Consider the following 25,587-nt stretch of genomic DNA (forward strand, 5'->3'; position numbering starts at 1 on the left):
GCTTGGCTGTGGGAGCCCTTTTTTGCGCCCTCCCCTGATTGATCCTCCCCACAATAGATCGTCATTGTGTTTGGTAGATCTTGTGTTCAAAATATTCCTGCTCTTTTCTTGAAGGCACCTCGGAGTATCACGGGGGAAAGCACAAAGCCAAGGAAAGCCTTTTTGTTTTAAAGAATGTGTTGCAAAGAAAGAAAATATGACCATAATGAAGCAGCCCATGCTGCGTAAGTGCTTTGAAATGCTGTAATGGCAGAAGCGAGGTCTTCAGATGCCAAAAGATCCCGACTAAGTTTGTCTCTCAGTAAAACTAAGAAAAAGAAAGGAACAAAAAAAGATGTGGAAATTAAAGCAACACAGTCTACGCCTTCATCTTACCCCTCCATTGCTTCATTTTTTAACAATGTTCCCCCTGCCAAATTCCCTTGCCCAACGTGTGGGCATATGGTGCCAAGGTACAGAATAAATGAGCACCTAGACGAAATGTGTCAAGGGAAGCCTGGCAAGGTGGGTGTCACTGAAGTGACTTACAGCACTTTTATGAATGAGAGTCCCTCGGCTGCAAGTACGAACCGTAATTCCAGCTCATATTTTTCAAAAAACAGGTCAAATCTAGAAACAAGCTCTTCCAGAAACTGTTTGTTGAAAACAGAGCCAAGTGCAGTAGAACAGGTCAGTCATTATTTTAGCAATAATAATTCAGCCTGTGATGTTCGCCACGAGTCCGGGGCTCAAACGGTCAAAGTCATCCCTTTGGGAAGCTTGTCGTCCAAGCTGTCCAGAAGACGTCGTATCCAGGAAGGAAAAAAACAGGTAGTGTATAAAGAGGTGGACTCGTCGACTCAAGCATTTCCCGATATATGCAAAAGCCCTGCAGCACAGGATGATGAAGAGATTTGTACTGGGCATAGTTCTCAGAAAGAAAATGAGCTTGTTCAGAGAGAGGAGCAAAGTTCTTCAAGAAAGAAAGTGGGACTTCACGAAGAAATAAACAGATGTCATGGAGAAGAGCTTGTGGATATTGTTCAGGTATCACTACCAGCCGATACTACTCATGGCAAAAGACTAGTGTTTGGTACAAGGAGCACCAAAACAGAAAGTGCATGTGAAGGTGTGATGCTTAACTCTAATAAATTTGAGACACGTCCAGCCATTTATACTGCAGTAGAGCTGACTGATGGTTTGGAAGTGAGAACTCCGTCTCACACTTGGGGTACTCCTCCTGCTAGGGCAGAAGTGGGCTGTGATAGACAAAGCTGCTCTGAAGAGGGTGATGTAGAGGTACTTCCTGTGGAAGTTCTTGAAGACTTTCAGCGTGAATTTAATCACTCTTTGCCAGAAACTGTGGAAAAGGTCGAAGTTCAAAATTCTACTAGGGACATTTTAGAGAAAATAAATGGTGATATTAGGTCTGTGCTCCGCTCCCCTGGTCACCCATATTACCTCCAGAATTTCTTAATGGTGCTGCAAGCAGTCCTGCAGAATGAAGATGATGTGAGACTCTTTAATGATCAAGACATAGACATTATTGCCAAGTTCTGCCAATTATCAGGTACCCTTATACTTTTTTGTCTTCTAGACTATCTTGTAGAGGAAACGTATGCAGATTTATGAGAAGCTGCATGCTCCGTGAGCTCAGTTTGTGCATCCAAGCTGGGTGTACAGCAGTGAGCAACAGGTACATACAAAGCAGTTGGAAAAATCAGAGAGCTGGCTGCACTTACTAACATCTCATGTTAATTCAGTTTAGCTTAGCTAGTGGACTGCAAACTCTGCAGTACTTCAGAATAGTATTTCCCATTGCAAACCTGCTGTGTATTTTGCTCCTCTCTGTATATTTTTTATATATATGTATATATGCATATATTTTTTTCCCACTAGCATGCAATCTTTAGACTGATTCCACTTTCCCTTTTTTCCCCAATTGAAAACTGGAAGAAAATTGATATAACTACTCTAAATGAGGAAAGCTACACAGAGTTCTTTGTTTTTTAATGATTGTTTCTAGAAAGCCCCAAATGATATTGTGGATTGACACTGTATGTCCTTATGAAAAGAAATCTGTCAGGGTCATAATTTTTTGATTATGGATGACCTGAGATTTTCCCAGGTTCAATAGAAGGTTTTGAGCAAATGTTCTTCTAATACCTCATAAAAATACAGACACAAATAGAAAGATGAATTTGTATGACTTTTAGCAAAGCTGCAGTCCTGCTCCATAGTTCATAGTCTGTCTTCCTTTAAAAAATTGAGTCATAGAATCACAGAATGGCTGAGGTTGGAAGGAACCTCTAGAGATCATCTAGTCCAACTTCCCTGCTCCTGCAGGGACACCTACAACTCGTGGCACAGGGTCACATCCAGGTGGTATATGAAGATCTCCAAAGAAGGAGACTCCACAGCCTCTCTGGGCAGCCTGTTTCAGCGCTCTGTCACCCTGACAGTAAAGAAGTTTTTCCTGATGTGGAGATGAAACTTCCTGTGTTCAATTTATACCCATTACCCCTCGTTCTGTTGCTGGCCACCACCGAGAAGAGTTTGGCCCCATCATCTTTACATTATCCCCTCAGGTTTTTGTACATGTTGATCAGATCCCTTTTCAATCTTCAGTTTTCCAGGCTAAACAGGTCCAGCTTGCTTAGTCTTTCCTTGTATAACAGAAGTTCCAGTCCGTTAATCATCTTTGTTGCTCTACGCTGGACCCTCTCTGGAGGTTCCCCATCCCTCTTGCTCTGTGGAGCCCAGAACTGCACCCAGTACTCCAGGTGCTGTCTCAACAGAGCTGAGTATAGAGGAACCAGATCCCTTCCCTCGACCTGCTGGCCACACTCCTGATGCAGGCCAGGAGCCCATTGACCTTGTTGGCCACGAGGGCACACTGCTGCCTCATGGTTAAATTGTTGTCAACCAGGACTCCCAAATCCCTCTCTGCAAAACTGCTTTCCAGCAGACCAACCCCTAATCTGTACTGGTGCCTGGGGTTTTTCCTCCCCGGGGCAGGACCCTGCACTTGTCCTTGTTGAACCTCATGAGGTTCCTCTCGGCACAACTCTCCAACCTGTCCAGGTCCCTCCGAATGGCAGTTCAGCCCCCGGGAGTGTCGGCCACTCCACCCAGTTTGGTATCATGCTGTGGGTGCGCTCTGTGCCCTCATCCAAGTCACTGATGAACAAGTTGAACAGCATTCAGCCTTGTACTGACCCACGGGGACACCACTGACCCTTGGCCTCCAACGAGACTCGGCCCCATTTATCACCACCCTCTAAGCTCTGCCATCTCAATCCACCTCCCTGTCCACTCATCTATCCCGCACTTGCTGAGCTTCCCCATGAGGATGTTGTGGGAGACAGTGTCGAAAGCCTCGCTGAAGTCAAGATAGACAACATCCATGGCTCTCCCCTCATCCAAACAGCCAGTCATCCCATCATAGAAAGCTGTCACACTGGTCAAACGCGACTTCCCCTTGGTGAATCCATGCTGACTCCTCCCGATCACCTTCTTTTCCTTGACATACCTAGAGATGGTCTCTAGGACGAACTGCTCCTCCACCTTCCCAGGGACGGAGGGCAGACTGACCAGCCTGCAGTTCCCCTGCTCCTCCCTCTTGCCCTTTTGGAAGGCTGGAGTGATGTTTCCTTCCTTCCAGTCTCAAAGATAATGGAGAGCGGCAGAGCAGCAACCCCTACCAGTTCCCTCAACACTCTTGGGTACGTGCCATCTGGGCCCACAGATTTATGGGGGGGGGGGTCCAGTTTGCCTAACTAATCTCTAACCCAGTCCTCCTTGACTGGTAGAAACTCTTCCTCTCTCCCAGTTCTCTCTCTTGTGTCCGGGCTCTGTGGTTCATGGGGACCCGCCTTAGCAGTGACGATCGAAGCAAAGAAGGGCATTTAGTAACTCTGCCATCTCTGCATCCTCTGTCGCCAAGGCTCCCACCCCGTTGTGCAGTGGGGCCCACGTTTTCCCTAGTCTTCCTCTTGCTGCTGAGGTTTTTGCAGAAGCCCTTCCTGTTGGCATCTCTTGCTAACTCTAATTCCAAATGGGCCTTGGCTTTCCCTCACCTTGTTCCTATATGCTTCCCACCTGATCTGATCCTTCTTGCACATCGTATATGCTCTTTTTTTTCTGTTTACGTTTTCGCAAGAGCTCCTTGCCCATCCACGCAGGTCTCCTGCCCCCCTTGCATGACCTGGCTGCTTGAATGAATATTAGCCAACTCTGCTGGACTCCCTTTCCTCTAGTGTCCTGGCCGAGGGGATTCCTCCACGTAGGTCCCTGGAGAGGTCAAAGACAGCTCCCATGAAGTCCCGGGTTGCAATCCTACGTCTTGCCCAGCTTCCTACTCACAGGAGTGTGACTTCAGTATCTCACGGTCGCTACAGCTGAGACTGCTCCCAACCTTCACATTTCCAACGAGACAGTCTCTTGTTTGTTAGTACCAGGTCCAACAGTACCCTGTCCTCCTGGGCTCATCTACCACCTACATCAAGAAGTTATTCTCATCTGCCATGTTCTGCAGGAGCCTCCCGGCCTGTCTGTTCCTGGCTGTGTGGTCATCCCAGCAGACGTTGGGATGTTTGAACCCTCCTTAGTAAGGTCTTTTCCATAATGATTCTGTGATTCTGTGATCAGGAGTCTGTGATGATAAAGCTTGTGGCAGCTGCCTTGTAGAAGGCCTCATCCACTTCTTCCTGCTCAGGAGGCCTGTAGTAAACAAACACCAACCACCGAGTCAACCCTGCTGGGCTGCCCTTCAATCCTTGCCCCCAGGGTCTTGACTCGCACTTCATCCTCCCCCAGGCAGAGCCCCATACACTCCAGTTGCTCTCTCACGTGAAGAGAAACTCCGCCACCTCGCCTTCCCGGCCTGTTCTTCCTAAGAAGCCTGAAGCCATCCATGGTCACGTTCCAGCAGGGAGCGCTGTCCCACCACGTCCCAGTAATCATGATGAGATCACGGCCCTGCAACCGCACATACATCTCCAGGTCCCCTTGTTTCTTCCCCATGCTGCCTGCGTTTACATGGAGGCATTTGAGTTGGGCTCCCAGCGTGCCTCTCTTTCTAGCTGGGCACAGGTGACTCGACTCTGTGGCCTTGAGTAGCTCTCCTGTTCTGCACTTTTCCCTCTCCAGGCTTCGCGCATCCTGCTGGCTCTGGAGCAAGGCTGGCATGAGTGGCTGGTGTACCAGCCCCTACTTTATCGCCAGCTTCCCTGATGGTACTCCCCTCTTCCCCGTTGAATCTAGTTTAAAGCCTTATGAATAAGCCCCGTGAGCTCTTGACCAAGGCTCCCCTCTTCCCTCCTTGGGAAAGATGAATCCCATCGGATGCCAGCCTGCCTGGCGCCATGTAAGGCTGCCTATTGCCCAAAAACCCAAAGTTGTGGTGATCATGCCAGCCATGGAGCCACATGTTAATGGACTGTATGATCCTGTTCCTTTCCATATTGCTGTCAACACCAGGGAGAATGGAAGTAACGATGACCTGCAGGCCTGAGTTCCTGATTGTCCAACCCAATTCCCTAAAGTCCCTTTTGATTGCCCCCAGGCTACATGTTGCCACTTCCTTTCCTCCCACATGTATGACCAGCAGCGGCTAATAGTCTGTGGGTGGCACCAGGCTGGCAAGTTTCCTGGTGACGTCCTTAGCCCGGGCCACAGGAAGGCAGCAGCGTTCCCTAGAGGAGGGCCCCTTCTACATATCGGACCCTCTATTCCCTCTGTTGTGGGTCTACAGCCCATCTCTTTTTCCTTGTGGAGGTGGTCACAATATGGAGGGTTGTCCTTTCTGACTGTCTTAATATTTATGGAGGAGAGGGACTGCGTTATGGAGGAGAGGATTGCCCTTCATCCTCCAGGGCATAGTTCTTGACTCAAACGCCATAGAAGACTATCAGACTAATTAAGTATGAGTTCCCCTTGGTGAATCCATGCTGAGTGGATCACCACCTTGTCCTCTATCTGCTTAGCGGATGGCATCCAGAATGAGCTGTTCCATCCCGAGGTGAGACTGACTGGTCAGGAGTTTCCTGAATTCTCCTATTTGTCCTTTTAGAATCATAGAATCACAGAATCGCTATGGTTGTAAAGACCTTCAAGATCATTGAGTCCAACCATAAACCCTTCAACACCATCCCTGCTGGACTATGTCCTTGAGTGCCTAATCTGCACATTTCTTGAACACTGAGCCAATGACTCCACCACTGCCCTGGGCAGCCTGTTCCAATGCTTGACCACTCTTTCCATATAGACATTCTTCCAGATGTCTAACCATTCTTCCAGACGTCAGACCTGTTTAACCTGGTGCAACTTGAGGCCATTTCCTCCTTTCCTCTCCGAAGCTATTCTGGAGAAGAGATTGACCCTCACATCCCTCGCTACAGCCTCGTTCCAGGTAGTTGTAGAGAGCGGTAAGGTCTCCCCTGAGCCTCCTCTTCTCCAGATTAAATAACCCCAGCTCCCTCAGCTGCTCCTTCTGAGGTCTGTGCGCCAGCCCCTTCCCCAGCTTCGTTGCCCTTCTCTAGACACACTCCAGTGCCTCAATATCCTTCTGGTAGTGAGGGGCCCAAAACTGAACACAGGATTCGAGGTCCGGCCTTACCAGTGCCGAGTACAGGGGGACAATCACTTCCCTGGTCCTGCTGGCTGCACTGTTCTTGATACCAGCCAGGAGGCCCTTGGCCTTCTTGTCCACCTGGGCATGGAGCTGGCTCATGTTCAACCAGCTGCCAACCACCACCCCAGATCCTTTTCTGCTGTGCAGCTCTCCAGCCACGCTGCCCCAGGCCTGTAGTGCTGCCTGCGGTGGTTGTGACCGAAGTGCAAGACCCAACCCGTGGCCTTGTTGAACCTCATACGGTTCGTCTTGGCCCATTGATCCAAGCTGTCCAGATCCCTCCGTGGAGCCTTCCACCCCTCAAGCAGATCAACTCTTCCTCCCAGCTTGGTGTCATCTGCAAATTTGCTGAAGGTGCCCTCAATCCCCTCATCCAGATCCTTGATAAAGATATTAAAGAGGACAGGCCCCAGCACTGAGCCCTGGGGAACACCGCTCATGACCCCTCACCAGCTGAACTCCGTTCACCGTTTTGAAGACTAGAGCTGCCATGGCTTTCTGCCAGTCTTCGAACAGCTCTGATGATAACCTTTTAAGACAGGTGGTGGAGGAGTCACAAGGACAGGTGTGTGGCTGGACCTGGCACCTGGGGAGCTCTCTGCTGGAACCCTGGGACTGTTTGTGCCTCTCTGTGTTGCCTTTCCAGCAGATAGCAGGGTGATTGAAGACCCCATGAGAACCAGGGCCTGTGATTTCTACTTCCATCTATGTGTAGAAGGCATCATGGCCTTCATCTTCCTGATCTGGTGGCCTGTAGTCAGCACTCACCACAGTGCCTCCCATGTTAGCTTGCCCTTTAATGCTTACCCATAAGCTCTTCATCCCCTCCCAGACAGAGCTCAGTAGATTGCAGGTGTTCTGTCATGTAAAGAGCAGCTCCACTACCTTGACTTCCTGGCCTGTCTCTCCTTAAAAACACATAACCATCTGTGATAGCACCCCAGTCATGCGAGCTATCCCACGGTGTCTCTAACTGCGATGAGATCCTGGACTCAGCTTGTCCACAACAGCACAACCCAAGCACTCCCTGCAGCCCGACACCCGTAGAGCTCGTCTGCTGTCAGAGGGTCACTCTGTGTCGAGGCCTCTGCACAGCGGACACCATGACTCCAACACCTCCTGGAGCATGTCCTGACCAGCAGTGAGCCCAGGCTGGGGCTCAGCCCAGCCGTGCCCTGTTGGGGCCCTCCTTGAGCACAAGCAGCCAACCCTGTGCAATCATCGGGTGTGCTGCCAAGCTGCTTGCTGCAGTCGCGGCTCACAATTTGCTGCCTCCACCTGAATGGCCACATATTGGGACTTGACAACAGCTTATTTACCTTGTGGTAATTAAAAGAGGAAAATATAAAGGCAATGGAATGTAAGCAGCTAAGATCTTGTTACAAGTCTCATGAGGCAAGTAGTAGATTTATACTGTTTACATCTAAAGGGGATCTGGCAATAAATTTACAGTTAGGGCATTAGTGGATGCTGCCTTTGGCGACTTTGTCCAGTGCTAAGTAAAGAGTTCAGGAAAGAGCTTATTTATGTCTGTGTTCCCTTCTCTAGATGAGTAAGTACAACTTTAGTTAGTAGTGGTAACTTTCTCCACTAAGTAAAGGAAGAACTACTTTCTATTTCAGTGGTGTCCTCTAACAGGATGTTGCCCTCTAACAGAATTTAGGAATACAGAGGAAGAATTATAGCAAAACTGTGCTGATAAATCCATGCCTGCATTGCCTATTGGAATCCTGAGTAAAGCAATCTCTCTTTGCAGGCTAGGGAAAACACAGTGATTCAGCTACGAGAAGTGACCGGCTAGCATTAAGTCAATATATAATCAGTTCTGGACAAGTAACAGATGGATATCTTTGCCTTCAAGAGATCTTGAACAGAATACTTTAGAAGTTCAGGTAGATGGGTATCTGTTCCACATTAAAAGTTGCAAAACAAATGTCTGTTGGTTATTGTAACAATCATCATATGCTTAATACTTTCAGTTAATTATTTGAACATAGGTATTCCCCCGTATTTCATTGTTTTCTCTAAAATGTCACTAATTCTCTGAGTGGAATGATCCTAGTAACCTTTTATTGAAAAAAATCTGGAGAAATCTATTTAAAGACAGGGGAACAGTTTAATAACCATGTAAAAGTTAACTGCAATTTCCTAAATATATCCAGGTTTGGTAGTTTTTCAGTGTCTACTTTTATTAATGTTCTGTTACAGCTGAGCAGCATCAGACATGGATAAACAGGTTAGCAGCTCACGAGGGATGAAATTCCAAAGACTGATGAATGGTGTCACATTATCTAGATAATTTTTAACCAAGATGTTATTTAGTTGAATTATTATTATTATTATTTCATTTATTTCATAATATTATTTCATAATATTATTTCATAATTTATTTCATAATAGCAAAATCGCCTTAAATTTTGGCAAAAATAATGCTCTGAAGACTAAACTGAGAAGTAGTCTGGAATTCTGAAATGATTTTGTCAGACTGTTCTGGTATTGGTCTTACCAATTCTATCTGTAGAAGACAAGGAAATTTAAAATGTGTTTTAACAGATATCAGGTCTTTTAATAGCTCTACCAAAGTCATTTTTATAGGTTAAAAGTAGTGAGCATATGCAACACAATGTTTTTGAATTTAATTTTCTTCTTTTCCTTCCTCACTTTAAATACAATTTGCAGTTGGTGGGCAGAAGTTATATGTGAGACTTTTTCAACGCAAACTGAACTGGATAAAAGTCAGCAAAATAGAGTATGGAGAGATAAGCGTGGATTTATTACCAGTAATTGAAGAACTGGTTAAAAATAGCTTTCTGCAAACAGGTATGTGTACTATATAGTATTTTAAAACACTATAAATAAAATCTGCGGTTGTTACATGTTAGAATTTAAGGCACTGCATGCTTGTTTGTGCTTTAATATTCAGGTGGATGTTCTGTCCAATTAACAGTAAAAGTTACTGAATGTTAGGTAAGAGGGAGAGCTGAGCTCATGTCAGGTTGTAAGTACCAACATAGGCCAGACTTTACTTGACCAGCCCCTTCCTCAATCCCTCCTGTGCGCCCTCTGCACATTGGTCCTGGAGCTGCAGTCAGGCTCTTCCGTGCTGGCCTGAGCAGGGTGGTGGGTGACCTCAGCCCTCTTGCTGGCCTTGTCTTCTGCATGGAGCTCAGCCCTGTATGGCAGGGAGCTTCTCTCCAATCCCGACTCTGGCCCTGTGCCAGATGGACCTTGGACCGATAGTGTAGCCTTGTCTGTAGTGCCCCGTCTGGCCCTGGCCTTGATTCGTCCCCTTGCCTTGCCTGGTGCTGCTGGTGAGACCTGTCAGCAGCACCTGTGCTCTGCCCCTCCTATCCACACAGTGTGGACACTGCCTGTGCTGCGGTCACCTTGGCTCCTGGCTCAGCCTGCCTTGGGGGAAGCTCTTGCTGCTCGCTGAAAGGAAATGCTTTTGCAGTGGGTGAACAGTTTCAGTCATCAGTAAGCCAGAAAAGTTTTCCTGGGCTGCGATGTTTAGCTCAGCAGAATTTCTTTATGTTTGCTTTTGCTTTGAAGTTGCCATAGGATTTTTCGGATTGTTCCATTCTTTCAGAGTGGCGCTTTGAAGATAATGAATTTCAAGCTGGAACAGCTGGCATCAGTAACGCATGTATTTGAGGAATATAAATCATTAGATTAGTTCTAGGTTATAGGAAAGTAAGATTATCTAAATACTTTCCACTTTTGCTTTGATATGCATCTGTAACGTGTAACAAATGTATATGTGGATCATTTTACTTTTAGAATCTGAATTGGAAGACCTGTGTGAAGGGTTGGATTTGCTTTCAGCCCCTGAGCTGAAAACATTAGCAAAGATCTTTCACTTACCTAACCCAAATGGTCAGAAACAACAACTTGTGGATGATTTTCTGAGACTGGCAAAACAACGTTCTGTCTTCAGCAGGAGTCAGACTGGTATTGGAACAGTAATTTTGAAAAGGTACTGTTTAAGTTTTTTTTTAAAGGTGAATGTTAGCTGTGGTTCAGAGCAATGTCAGCTGCGCAAATCTTGTGACCATTGGCATCCAATTCTTCTGGAGTCTAGACGAAGACCAAAGTGTGAACTGGGCCCTAATGGAAAGGATTACAACATTAATAGAAAGTCCTCAGCAATAAAAAACAGATTCCATCCCTCAGTTAACAAAAGGAAGAAGAAACTAGGATGAGAATGAATGGAAAAAAGGCTCAAGGTGACAGGAGAAATTCTTCTTCTCCCATCTCACCCTACCAGGTACCCCTATCCAACAGGAAGTTGGAGAATAAAGGGCAATCAAAGGACGGTGAAGGCAAGAGTCCCTCTCCTCCATAAATATTGAGACAGTCAGAAAGGACAACCCCACATATTGTGACCACCTCCATGAGGAAAAAAAGGTGGACCGCAGTCATGGGGAATTCCAAAATAAAGGAAACAGAGGGTCCGATATGTAGAAAGGACCCTCTTCTAGGGAAGGCTGCTGCCTTCCTGGGGCCTGGGCTAAGGACGTCACCAGGAAACTTGCCAGCCTGGTGCCACCCACAGACTATTAGCTGTTGCTGGTCGTACAGGTGGGAAGAGAGGAAGTGGCAACATGTAGCCTGGGGGCAATCTAAAGGAGCTTTAGGGAACTGGGTTGGACAATCAGGAACTCAGGCCGGCAGGTCATCATTACTTCCATTCTCCCTGGTGCTGACCACCTGAGCAGGAAGAAGCGGCTGAGGCCTTCCACAGAGTGCCTCAAGTCTCACCACTTCTTATCACAGAATCATTGAATCATTATGGAAAAGACCTTATTAAGGGGGGCGGGGGGGAGGAGGCACTCAACCATCCCGATGTCTGCAGGGATGAACACACAGCCAGGAACAGGTTCCTGCAGAACCTGTCAGATTAGGATAACTTCTTGATGCAGGTGGTAGATGAGCCCAGGAGGACAGGGTACTGCTGGAGGGGCACTGGATGATGCTAACAAACAGAGACTGTCTCGTTGGAAATGTGAAGGTTGGGAGCAGTCTCAGCTGCAGTGACCGTGAGATACTGGAATTCACACTCCTGTGAGTAGGAAGATCGGCAAGATGTAGGATTGCACCCCGGACTTCATGGGAGCTGTCTTTGACCTCTCCAGGGACCTACATGGAGGAATCCCCTGGGCCAGGGCCCTAGAGGAAAGGGAGTCCAGCAGACTTGGCTAATATTCAAGCAGTCAGGTCATGCAAGGGGGGCAGGAGACCTGTGTGGATGGGCAAGGAGCTCTTGGGAAAATGTAAACAGAAAAAGAGAGCAAACTCTTCTTAGTGGTGGCCAATGACAGGACAAGGGGTAATGGGTACAAATTAAAACTCTCCTTCTTTGGAGATCTTCATATCCTATCTGAATGCGACCCAGTGCCATATGCTCTAGGTTTCCCTGCTTGAGTAGGGAGGCTGGACTAGGTGATCTCTAGAGGTTCCTTCCGACCTCAGCTATTCTGTGATTCTGTGGTTATTCATGATATTTAGGACAGAAGCTGTAGCTATGACATCCACAAAACGTCTAGGGATATGGAATAAAATACAAGTCAAGAAACGGGGGACATGGTACAAGTGACGCGTGCAGAGTTGAGAAGCCATCCAACACAGTTACCTCTCTGACAGTAAGAAAAAATAACTCTTCCAGTACTAACGGGGATAAAGCACTGGACTTGTCTAGTAGATTGCAGAACGAGGGTCTGAATTCAGTATGTGTGGAATCCTTTTCCTCTACAAAATGGAGGTTGAGTAGAGACCTGGAAAGGACGGCTGCACTCTGCGTTTGCTCATGCTTCCCCCCGCCCCGACAGCTTGTCTTGCCTGTGTGGTCTTGGTCTGTGACAGAGAGCTAGACAGCTTTGTCAAATTGTGCAGAGATAGATTTAGTGGAGAAATAGTCCCTTCCAGAAATCTGTCATGCCTTTCACCACAAGGTTCCCTATATTGAAAGGGACCTGGTATTAAATTGTCTCTCCATGTAGGAGAATTATTAGTTGAACCAGTAAGATTTTCTTTTTCCTATGGTGCAAAAAATGCATAATGCCAGCTTAGTGCTGGGCTTGTGGAGTTTCACAGCTGGAGTTTTGCAGTGGTGTTTAGCTTTAAAGCAGATTTATTCAGTCTTTGGTGTTTTTAAAGTACAACAGGAGTCCTTTCTGTCCCCCTTCTGATAAAAACAGTGTTTCATAACAACAGCACTATCTCCAGTAGAACTGCATTTAATTTGGTCAACAGGAGAGCAGGTGATTAGAGTCACAGCCATGATCATGTTATGTTAGAGGATGTTGGGACACTGATAATAAAGGGTGGGTGTTTTTTTTTTTTTTGGTTTTGGTTGTTTTCTGTTGTTGGGTGTTTTTTTTGACCTAAGGATTTGCAGTTTCTTCCTTATCCTAAATTGGATTTAAAAGATTCCTGTCTTTTAAAATACTACAGCACTTGCGATTTAGTTTCTTCCCTTTGATACTATATCTAGTAATACATGCTATTATTTAAATATATGCTGATTTTTAGCATAGAATTTATCTTGGTTGATATTTGCATAATTTGTATAACTATCCCAAACATAAACAACTAAGTTGTTTTCAGAATATTACATTAAACTGTACAAAGGAAGGCTAGAAAAAGGCTAGAAAATGTTTGCTGGTAAACTAAATATGTAATTAAAAGAAATCTTGGAATAAATACCTTATTTTTTGTTTCTGTTTTGGTTATTAAGATATATTGAAAGTCTTCCTCCTTTTGTTAAAACTAATAAATTCCAGTTTTTATTTAATATATAGTCTTAAAAAAGAATCTGTTATTGTGTTTTTATTATGTCTGATGGTCTTCATGTCAGTCACTCCTACTGTGTTCTAATCATATATAATCATATATTTTTGGGTATGGGCTCTGCCCGCCTTTGCTGTGAAGGCTCAGTTCCATGCCTTTCCTAACATTCTGAAAGAAAACCTGCATTTTTTTTTTTATAAAAGAAAGGTAATCTTTAGAGTTGCATGGGAAAGGAAATGGAAAGGAACTTGGGATATTTAGTTAAGTTCCAAAAAGGTTCTTGACCCTGACTTCCCCCCATCCTACCCACAGGGAGGAGAAAAGGTTGCTCTGTGTATGTAATTACTTGCTCAGCCATGTGTCAACCTTGAGAACGTCATCATTTTTGTCATAGTTGACAGCTGAAATACTAGTTACCCATAACATCAGAGGAAATCTTGTTTTAAATCCGTGCTCCCCTGTGGAGAGGTAACAAAAGCTTGTTGGGTATGAAAAGGCTTGATGAAGATCCGTTCATGGAGCGCCCCCAAACCAGCGCTTGGCTCCAGGCAGTGAGGGAGTGAGGTCAACCCGGTTCTGCTTCACGTTCAGCTCTTAAACCTTTTACCCGTCAATGTATTTCTTTCCATCAGAGGTTACATGCAGATATAGGATTTACATGCACTGTACAGTAATCCTAGGCTACTGCTTCAGGAAAGAGCAAGTTTATACAGTAACTGTTTTGAAAACAGCATTGTTCTATTTCTTTCAGTGTATATTTCAAGTGTATTAGAAGTGATGGTAAAAGCGATTTGGATGATCATTTCCTTTATCCTAGGGCAAAGGACGTAGCTGGAAAATCTGTTAGGGTCTGTAAAGGCCCTCGGGCTGTTTTTTCTCGAGTGCTGCTGCTATTTTCACTGACTGAGTCAATGGAGGACGAAGAAGCTGGTAGTGGTGGACAAGGCCAGCTCTCCACAGTGCTCATGGTGAACATGGGCCGTATGGTATTCCCCAGTTACACTGTAAATAGGAAAACAGAAATCTTCCAGGACAGAGAAGATCTTATCAGGTAGGTGAGACTCTGACAGTCTGGAAATCTGTTTATTCCTATAGAAGCTCTGTTTCAATACTTGTATAGGCAAATAAGAGATTCATCATGTAGAACTGCAGAAGATAAAACAGGTATATGTGCATTTTTTTGATAATTTGAAATGCTCTTTTTTTTTTTTAATCCAGGTAAGACTTTTAATTCATGAGGACTTCTATTTTGAACCAAGATAGCCTATTTCTGTGCTTTGTGATCATCTGATGATTAAAGTTTCCTCTTACATTGCTGCGATGCTTACTAGAATGAAACCTGAGCAGAAGAATGTTCTCTTGTCTAGAAGTAGTTTTAAACATAATAAGAGTCTGGTGAACAGTATGATCTACTCCTGATCCTACAGGATAAGAATAAAGTTGGCTACATGGTTTAATGCCCTTGGAGGCTGGAATGGAGTTAAAAAAGAATATTATATGAAATAATTGATTTATTGTAACTGTAAGTCACTTTTGAGTCTGATACTGTGATTATAGTGTTTTTCCCTTGGTAGGTATGCAACTGCTGCTCACTTGTCAAATGATATAGCTACTGCAATGGCTAATGGGAACTGGGAAGAAGCTAATCGTCTCTATATGTGTGCTAAAGAAACCTGGAATGAACTGAAAAATCTGCCCTCTTTGAGGTAGGGAACTGGCAGATTTTGCATAATGTTCATGTGCTACTATTGAGTGTATTATCTTACTTTTGGTGTGGCCTCTCTTTTGAAAGACACTTATAGACTTGTGATATTACCTAAACATGTACAATTTAGAGGCTTTAGTTTTCCTGAAAGCTTTGAACTTCCCAGATGTTTGTTTTGTTTTTAAATGGTATATATGAAAAGATCTTTTTAAATAAAAACTTGGGAGTGAATCGGTAGGCTTGGGTGAAGCACTATTCAACATGCCAGTGCAGGAGAACAAGAGCGTTACTTTTCCCTTGTCATAGTTTGTTTTTATGGCTTTCAGACAAACAGCAATCAGCAGAATTTAAAATTCACTAGGAACAAAAGAATGTTGCAAAGGTTGTGGGAAAACATGCTGGGTTATTCATCTGTTGGAACTTCCAAGTAGGTCTTATTCAGGAAACCTTACTAAAGAGCTGAGAACCGAAGCACTGCGAAGAATTCAAGTGCATTGTTTTTGAAGCACCCTTCATTGGATTTTTAGTTATTTTGTTTTCTAGCTTGCAGATACATTGAAAATTAAAGCGTATTTTTTGGCATTACATCAATTGTCATGACAACTGATTTAAAATAGTGTTTGTACAAAGGCATTTGAAGGCCTGTTCCATCTCATACTGAAGATCGTAGCAAAACTTAGTTTCCTTTTAGTAAGACTTTGAAAAGAATATTTCTTGAAATGCAAAGGTGCCTGATGGAAAGCTGTTTTAGTCTTTTAGGGATGCAATTCTCTGGAAAAGACTATTCTGTCTTTTCCCTTTAACTTGCCCCCCTCTTTCTGAAGTTAGTCTGCTGACTTATTACTTATAAGATTACAGCAAAGAATCACGAGGTAATAAATTATTGTTTGCATGTTATGTATAAATTGTTAACTAATAATTCCTCTGCTGTTTGCAAGAAGCTGCTGTACAAGAGTAGCTTACACCTGTTATCTCCACTCTGTTATCCCCCTTTGAGGTCTTTGCTTTCAGCCTTGATAGTCATTTCAGGTCAGTTTTACATAAGGCATTTAATTTTTGTCAATGCTTTAGGTATGTGCGGTCTTTGTAAGAGAATTTTAAGAATTTAAATTGGTGTCATTAAAGCGATCTCCTGAGGTGCTCTCATCTTTCAGCTATCACAGAGCTCTACCCGAGTATCTGAGGCATTTCACTGTTGGCTGGGTGTATACAAGAATCCTCTCACAAGGTGTTGAAATTTTGCAGAGACTTCACATGTATAAGGTAAAGTGGAGGGAATGGTATTTTTATTTGAAAATACTACTGTTAATAAAATACGCACTGACTGACAATGATGGTAGTGCTTATGGTATATTATAGAAGAGTTTCTGGTTTCCTTAAGTCATTGAAGTATTTTTCTGATGTAGCTGAAAAAAGGTGATATTTTTTGCTTGGACTTCCTACAGTTCTCTTTAACAGTTACCTTTAAATGAGAAGTGGTTTTTTTTTTTATTTGCTTCCTTAAAAGATTCTAAAGAAAGACCGTATCTTTTAAGATAAGTTTTGATTTTCTGGTTATACTTCAGAGATCCCAGGTAGAAACTGAAGGATTAACAGGGTTGTGATATGACATGAGACATCGTTGTTTATGGAAAGATACCTGTATTTGGTATTGCCTTTAAATATGAAGCTCTTTGAAGAAAGCTTCTTTTGTGAAATCCCCTGCCTTTTCACCTGGAGATAACATCTGCAAAGGCTTCTGACTTTTATTAAAGCAAACCAGATACTTCTAAAAGACTTGACCTCTGCAAGAAGGCAGCAAGTAATGTTCAGGCCTTGCTCATAATCTCTAGGGAGAGAAATATTTTATTTTTGCATCTTAACCTTTCAGTTTTAATGAAAAATATCTCTATTAATCCCAGTGCTCTTCAGATACACCTGTACAGCTTGGGCATTTGTTAGACTATAAATGGGATTTGAACTTTGCAGAGACAGACTTTTTATAATAGCTGATAATTAGGAGGGAACGTTCGTAATGAAGTTTCAGCTGGGCTTTCTGGATTGATTAATTAACCCACCTTCCCGTTGCTCTAGGAAGCCGTGCGGGAGCTGCAGGAGCTCTTGGCCCAGCACGTGTATTGCGCTGACAGCAGAGGGCGGTGGTGGGACCGCCTGGCTCTGAACTTGCATCAGCACCTGAAGAACACCAAGAAGGTACCGTCACTGCTGCGTGCTCGAGTGCTGACAGCCCTGCAGCGCCTGCCTGTAAACACTGTGCGCTTGCTACGCGCAGACACTCTCTTAGAGAGAGGCTCTGCTAAAATCCAGATGCTGGTAGGCAACCCAAGGTCAGGCAACCAGTTTCTCCTTAGAAATGGCATCATTTACACAGTTAGAGTGTGAATATCCTCATCCTCGACTGACCTGGTTTTCGTTGCTTGGAAGAACACCATTTGCCATGTGGGATTGTACAGGCTGTTCAGCAACAGCTTGCTTATCTGTCCTGCCTCAGGGATCAGTAAGAAAAGAAGCCATGTCTTACTAAGCTGTTTTTTTAATATTCACTTTTTTTTGGTGCTCTTTAAAGCAGTTGATTATTTGGATTTAGTAAGGATAGACAAACTAACATTGGTCCTTTAAAATTATTGCATGTTGTCTTGGTCTTCGCTAGGCCATCGAGTGCATCAGAAAAGGGCTTGCAGACCCGTGCGTCCGTACGGGGCATCGTCTCGCGCTCTACCAGCGGGCCCTGCGCATCAGAGACTCACCCAGCTGTAAACAGTTCAGGGGCCTGTGTCAGGATCTGCCAGTCGTAACTGTGGAAGATGTGACGCATGTGAGTAGCACTGCTGGTGATTTCTGAAAAATACAAACTCTCACAGTCAAGGAAGAATAATCCTGAAGACTCTTGTTGTGCTAATGGACCAACCTGAGGCCTATTTCTGTTGTGGGAAAGCTAATACAAACATAAATATTTCTAAATCCAAAAGTATTTCTGTGTAATAAGGGGCCTACTTTTCATGTGAAGTTAGTCATATGTACTCCATTGATTTACTTTGCATAGTTTTACTAAGTGGGGGTTAGAAATCTGATCAGATATAAATTCTAGTCATTTACTAGCAATCAGAACTTCTCTGTTTTCTGTTTGAAGCATCTAAGCAAAGTTGTATATTACCTCTGATTTATTTATTTATTATTTCAGGCCAAGATTTGTGTTTGAAACAAAAATATTAAATAGCAACATTAGCAGGATTTTGTGAGCATTAGAGTAATGGCTCAAGCTCAGTATAATACTTTTTTTTTTTTCACCTTTTGGTGGAAGGCACTTGTATCATCATGTGTTGTTTGGGGGAGTTTCTTGCTGTTGTTTTAAAAAGGAAAAAACACACAAAAATATCACATTATTTTCCCTGCTACTGCAAATGTATTTATGTCTGAGCAGAGTCAGAGGAGAGCCTCTCCTTCTCTCCTAACCCTATCACTGCATACTGTTTTTCAGGCCAAAAAATCAGTTTCCTCAGTTGGTCCCTTCTTTCCTCCCAGGCTTAGATATAGAAATACTGCATTCCCACTGAATAATATGCCAGTTCAGTAATCTGGTTTGTCATCCAGAGTTTACTTCTTCAATGCTGTCAAGAAGAGGGCAGGTTAAATTCAGCTGATTCTGAAAGCAATCTGGTATGGGCTTTAGGAGAACTGAAAAGGAGGAACATCTTCGTTAGGAGAGACTAAAATACTGATGCTAAAACTTTTCAGCAGTGATGCTAGGAAGTAACTACTTGCTTGTGGTTTTCAGGTTACAATCAAAGGGAAGATGTGTCCTCAAACAGGACTGGGAAAATCCGTGTTTCTAATGGAGGATACTGTCAGCGAGGAAGGAAGTGAAGACCTGGGTGTATCCACAGTCATGTGCTCTGTGGAGGAACTGGCCTTGACTCATTACAGGCAGAGTGGTTTTGATCAGGGTAATAGTAACTTCTTTTTGCACAGTAACTGTGAAACTGACCCAATTTGTGAAGCAGCTCAGTTAACCTTTTACATTAAACCCCTTTTTTTTTTTTCCCTCTGATTCTGTTTTCTTCCAGGAAGACTATAATATGTCCTTTCTAGCTGGTCTTCTGCCTGGCCATTAAGTTTTTGCTTCCTCTGTATACGAAAGGTAGTTCTGAAGTGTGGAAGAAAAAAGGCTTATTCTTAATACAGCAGAAAATCTCTTATTTTGCCATTAGTGAGCAGTCTTTTTATCTGTTAGCTTAATGCAACGATGCATAATGGGCCTTAATCCCAGTGCCCTATAAAAAGTTTACAGGAAAGGTAAATTCCCAGTGAGATTTTTTGGAGATACTAGATGAACATGTAAAGAGTAAACATTTTAGCAAGACACTTAAAAGCTCTTCTAAGAAGAGCTTGTTTTTCAGTTCTATTATTAGTTGTTCTTAAGCTGTAAAAGTATAAGAGCTTTGGAAAGCCTTGGACAAATATGAATATATAAGATCAGGAAATAAAATACAACAAAGCAAGCAGGTGAAATCCAATAAAGCTAGAAGTGTAAGCTTGAGTCAAGACAGCGCATGTTTATTAATTGATCTTATGCTGTTAGTAAAAGCCACGGGCCTTGCAATGGAAAGCATTAGCAAATCATGGAAATAATGAGAGACATTTTCAGTGCAAGAATATACTGGCATCAGCTGGTATGTTCTATTGTTTATCACTCTAATTTACCTGTGATTTGTATGATGGTGCTGTAGAAATAAATATCTCCATTTTTATGGCTGAAAAGTTTATATTATTAAATTTTGTCCTTCAGGGATTCACGGAGAAGGTTCAACGTTTATTACACTGTATGGACTTCTAATGTGGGATATCATATTCATGGATGACATACCTGATGTTTTCAGAAATTGCTATCAGGTATTTCTGAAAGGCTTTCTTAAATTAGATTCTCTAACCATATTAAAAAGCTGATTCTGGACTCACGTTTTGTTCCAAGTCTCTCCCTCTTCTTTCCTCTCCTCATTTGTGTTTTTTGTCATCTTTCTTAAAACAAAACAAAACAAAAAAAAACAAAAGAAATCCTGCAGCTAACTTCCGTGGCCTGCCTGCTGTTCTTATGAGTTGAGACCTTAATTGCACATTGTGTTAAAAGCAGATATTCTTTGTCAGTCCTATCTACCATTTACCATAGATCTTGCCTTTCTGAATACATTCGCTTTTACATAATTTTATTAAGTACAGATTATACCTACTCAGGCATAAACGAGGATAAGCCGAGAGCTTCCACCTGGTTCTCCCAGCCCAGTAGTTCCCAGGCTGGGCTCTCCTAAGACCAGTACGGTTGTGGCTGCAGTACGTGGAAGTTTGAAATTATCTCCCTGCAGCAATAAGCATTTGCCCTTGAGAATCTAGAAGGGCACTCACCTGCTTTTGAGCCTTTCTCCTTTTTTTGCTGCAGTGACTTTATACCATAACATGTACAAGAGATGCACAGAATTTTCTTCGCTTTTGATGGGCCCAGGTGATAGTCCAAATCCACCACTGTTTTGTTCCCTACTCCCCTCCTCCCCTACTTGCAAAACTGTTGGTGGCTGCAGCTGAGCAGTTTTGATTCTGCTCCCAAATCCTAGCTAGAACATTATTGCTTGGAGAGCTGGCAGAGGCACTAGCTTCCTCTTGTAATGCCAGCCTCCTTGTCTAGATTTTTCTACATTAATAAAAGCCAACAGAGCATGGTCTAAGACGTGGCCGGCATTTGCTGCAGTGACATCAGTTGTTAAGACTATGCAAATCCTTCCCCATTTAATAAAGGATGATGAGGTATGTTCAAGCTAAATTGCCTCAGAGTTTGAGTGAACGTGCAGCCCATTTCCAAGAAGCACGCAGGCATTGTCAGTGCTGGAACCTCCGCCTTGCAGCAGCTCCTCAGGGCTGTGTTTACCTTTTCACACAGACGTTCCCCCTGGATTTGTACACTGACAGCTTCTACGAGAACCGGAGGGACGCCATCGAGGCCAGGCTCCAGCAGCTTCATTCCGCCTCCTCCGCAGCGCTGGCAGAGCTGGTCGCTGACATCTGGAGCACCCAGGAGGGAAAAGCAGCAGCGCTCGTTACCTGGGGGCGTTTCGTTTCCCTCCAGCAGGCTCAGGTAGAAAACAAGTTGGCCAGAGTGGGTGCTCTGTTTTATCAGGTTCCTGGTTAAACCTCACAGTGCCAAGGGTGCTCTCCAGGCTTGTGGTGAGGCCCTGGTGAGGACTTAAGCAGCGTTCTCACCATTTCAAATTCCTCTCACCTTTCCCTTCCCCTTTTCTTATACAACTACTTCCCTAGCTGCAACTGTAGCTGGGAACACAAAGGAAAATTGCTGCAGATAACATTTACTGATGTTGCTAGTTACACATGATTTAACAGAAAACAGTTGAGACAGAATGTGATTTTTGAGAGCTTAGAAAGGGCTGGACAGGAAATGCACAGAAAAACAATGCAACCTTCTCTTACAGAGCCTTGTCTCCTGCCTGGGAGGAACGTTCCTGAGTGGTGTTTTCAGGCGACTTTCTAAGGATTTACGGCACTGCAGAGGGGGGCTTCCTGACCTGGTTGTGTGGAGCACTCACAGCAATCACTTCAAGGTGTGTTGACTGACAGATCTGGGAATCTGGGAACTCAGGTGATAATGCCTACTTAAGGAGAGATAGGAAACCTTCCAGGTGTCAGAGTATTTAGTCTATATTTCCCTGTTGTTGTGGGGCAAAACCTGCTTGTTTGTCAGGCAGTTGTGGTAGTTGTATTGCTGATGTCATTTCATTGGGCCTTTTGCTGTAGCTTTAATGGAAGCATAGAAAGAACAGGCAGTAACTAAATGTTGTTGTTGATTAGAACATTTATTTAAATTAATGCGCCTTCTCCCTAGGCCTTCTAGTGTGTTGAGTAACAGCTTATACTCACATATTGGACCTTAAGATCATTCTGCTCCTCGGCATGGATAATCTATTAATCACCTGCACTTCTTTGTAGCTGGTGGAAGTGAAAGGTCCCAACGACCGCCTGTCCTGCAAGCAGATCATCTGGCTGAGCGAGCTGCAGAAGCTGGGGGCCACAGTGGAAGTTTGTCACGTGCAAGCGGTCGGAGCCAAGAGCCAACGCCTCAGCTGACAGGGGATATCTCGGTAACGTGCAGTCTGTGTCTAACTGGGACACCCTAAGGGAGGGGACAGGACGCGCTACTGGCTGCTGCTTAGTTGAAGTAGCTTCTCCCAAAACTAGGGCTTCAAGAAATAGTACCATGGTTACACTTAACTCCAAAACATTCTAAAATACACTTTGAGAAGACTGTATTTATGATTTACAGTGCTCAAAAGAACAAAATCTTCCTACTGAATACATAATCATAACTTTTTCCACAAAAAAGGTCATACAGGGTCTTCTCCAGTCAAGAGAAGTAGCTGCAATCACATCTGTACCAAAAGAAAAAAAATCTACAATAATAAATGCATTGCATCAAGTCCTTGATAGTTTCTGTTTGCTGATACAGCCTGATTTCACTATACTCTGCAACTTTCCCACTCTGCACCCTCCAGTATGTTAGAACCAGCATGGTTCTGTGCTCCTCACTTTGCATGAAGTATCTGGTTTTGAATTTCATATAAAGATTGTAACTGGCACTGACTAAGGTATAAATCACATTTTTAAAAAATGCCTACTTTGGTTTCCTGCTACGTATGAAAACGTGCCTAGTTCAGCAGCTCTGTCCTGAATAGCGGTGTCAATTGTGAGGGTGGAAGTATTTCTGTGAGTAGATGAGTTGCCAAGTCCCAAGATTGCTGCACTGATTTGCAACATGCCACCGTAGTCAGTTCTGCCCTACACAGAATGATGTGTTCTCATTCACAAACAACTCGGCTGAAATGGAAATAAGCCAAGTTCTCTCAACCCAGCAAAACCTTTTTTCCCCCCTCCTGTTTTAACACAGACAGAATCATTTCTCTGCAGCTTTCATTGTGATACTGAGTAAGCTTTCAGGATGTTCAAAATTGTCCTTACCACATTAACAGCAAGCACTGTAAAAGAGCCTAGTAAGAAGTCCTCTGCACATCTGTTTTGTTAATCATCTTCCTACAGCAGTGTCTCTGCTTTTTTTGGAAAAAAAAGAAAAATAAGAGCCCCACCATTTTTTTCATGAAAGGAAGTGAAAGAAAACCCCCTGAAGCTCACTGTGGAACGGTATGAACTTTTATTTAGTCTAATTTACTTCACATTCACAACTCGGCATCAGGATTTTATATTCTTCCTGGCACTGCTACTTTACTCAATAAATCATTATTAGGCACAAAGGTTTTAGTTTCAGTTGAAGTAGTGAGCTCTAAACCATTGCAGCATTAGAAACCTGCTGCCTAAAGCAATTGGAGGGACAGATATCTGTCTCTTGTTGGAGACAAATTTAGGATCTCATCCTTTGCTTAACTGAATTTGTTAGAATTTTTTTGGTTTTTCTGTTTCATTCTGCATGACAATAAGCCAAAACCTTTGCCCACCTGCTACATCTTCATTAAAAATACAAGGCAGTTAGTTAATATCAAAGTGGTATTGCAGGCAGATGCACGAGACACACGTGCAGGCCTGGGCATACACACACTCACAGACACACACCTTTCAACGCATTTCGGGAATGAAAGACGTTTTTTTGATACACGGCAGTAAACGGTGGATGAAGTTGTTCTACCACGACTGCTAAGTCTACAGTAACCTCTACCTGCAGTAACGAATGACACGGGAGGTTCATGCATGCAGCATCAACCAGCACTTCATGTCCCGCTCCCCCCGCATGGTTTACAGTGTAGTAAAAAAGTCATCAGTATAACAGCCAGTAACAGCCAAAATAGTGCACCTTTTCTAGAAACAGCCTAAAAAACAGATAAACTTCTTTGTAGTTTTTATACTTTTGCAACAACAAAATGGCATTAACCCTATCTTGTTTGGAAACGTTAACAGAAATTAAAATTTGGGAGGGAGAAAGAGAGAGAGAGTGTGCGCGTGCACATGTGTGTGCACACATGCACGTCCGCATGCTGCACAGCAACATGCATCGCACCTAACAATTACTGCTGAAAGCCACTGGAGGTGTCTCTAGTAGTACTGAGGATAAGGCAATGGTGTAGAGACAAATACTTCACAATTTTAGTACTTCTGTTTCAAAAGTAAATTCAGGAACGCAAGTTGTTCATCTCGCTTGTTAAGGGGAAGAAGGAAGCGCACACGTGTGCACGCACACACACGCACACACGCGTGCGCACGCAGCAGTCAGAGGTGCAGGGCAGAAAGGCCCTGGCCTCGGGCAGTGGGACCTGCTCTGCTTCTTGAGAGGAGCCAGAGGCCCCTTCCCCCCCGTGTCCCTGTCCCCAGGGCTGCCACCAGCTCAGCCTTCGCTCCCGGTTCCGAGCTGGGAATGTTTCAGTCTGTTTGGCAAATAGGTATTTTGACAGGTTTTGTTTATTTTAAAGGCATAGTAGTTCTCTGCCCTTCCCTCTCGATCTCCCCCCATAATAATATATATAAAATACAAAGACCATCTGCAGCATCTATACATATCTTAGAACTGAAATGTAAAAATTTCTGAAAACTCCTTATAAAAGCTAGTCCTGTTTAAATACAGTACCCCTTCCCCCCCAAAGGGTACGAGCCCAAGTATTAATTCTTTTATTCCCCCAGCTGCCTAGCTGGGTGGAGCAATTTATTTACACATTTTTCGGTACCTTTAAACCAAAAAAGATATTCCTTTAAGGAAGAAACAAAAAGAAAAAAAGACAATATAGTTTTAAATGTAGTTTTCAAAGAAAAAAAGAAAAGATCGGTACCGAAACGCAATACACACACAGGTTGAGGTCTTTTCTGTCAAGTATCAGGCCAGGGAAGCAGTAAGCAAGTTAAAAACCACCACAAACGCAAACTAAAACATTGGAATAAACCAAAGGAACCGAGGGGGTTAGATGGTGGCTCCAGCAGGGCTGGAGCTGTAGGCCTGTCTGTGGGGCAGGGACGGCGCCCGGCAGCCCTGCGGTGGCAGCAGCAGGAGCAGAGGGGGACACCCCTTTTCTCCTCACCAACAACCGACCAGGAACAGCCTGGCCACGTTGGCACCTGCACACTGCCGCACACACAAACACACGCTCAGATTCTTTGCATAAAAACAGGTTTTGGGGGTTGTTTAGTTAAAAAGGGGTGGCATCTTTTTTCCCCCTGGCTCCAGCTGAGCCCCGGAACAACCTGCCGCCTTCCCCGGCGCGCGGCCCTGCGGCCTGCACAGAACGGGCTCCCCGGCGCGCTGGCTGCCCCGCACCGCGCGTGCGCCCGGGAGGCCGCTCCAGCTGCACGTCCTGTCAAATAAACACTGCTGTGCCCTCAGACATCCAAAACACACGTTGCTGTGGTATAGGCTGTGCTGAAGGCCAGTTTGCTTTCGCACACAAATACCTTGCTCCCCCTCCTCCCTGTTTTGCCTTTTTTTTCCCCC

The 25,587-nt window shown here is 44.1% G+C and overlaps 1 protein-coding gene across 1 annotated transcript; it reads left to right on the forward strand.

The window, feature by feature from the left end:
- The first annotated feature begins 212 nt into the window (after positions 1-212).
- On the forward strand, positions 213-22,262 carry FAN1 (FANCD2 and FANCI associated nuclease 1). The gene is made up of 13 exons (XM_088519988.1): positions 213-1,549; positions 9,293-9,433; positions 10,394-10,589; positions 14,220-14,453; positions 14,977-15,108; positions 16,262-16,370; positions 17,181-17,300; positions 17,758-17,922; positions 18,883-19,051; positions 19,894-19,997; positions 21,034-21,228; positions 21,581-21,709; positions 22,095-22,262. Exons 1-13 carry the CDS (start codon positions 247-249, stop codon positions 22,230-22,232), a joined length of 3,135 nt encoding a protein of 1,044 aa, XP_088376114.1. The 5' UTR covers positions 213-246; the 3' UTR covers positions 22,233-22,262.
- The last annotated feature ends 3,325 nt before the right edge of the window (positions 22,263-25,587 follow it).

The sequence above is a fragment of the Tinamus guttatus genome, unplaced genomic scaffold (assembly GCF_059628265.1).
Source record: "Tinamus guttatus ecotype Peru unplaced genomic scaffold, ASM5962826v1 Tinamus_guttatus_pri_ptg000004l, whole genome shotgun sequence".
Classification (NCBI taxonomy): domain Eukaryota; kingdom Metazoa; phylum Chordata; class Aves; order Tinamiformes; family Tinamidae; genus Tinamus; species Tinamus guttatus.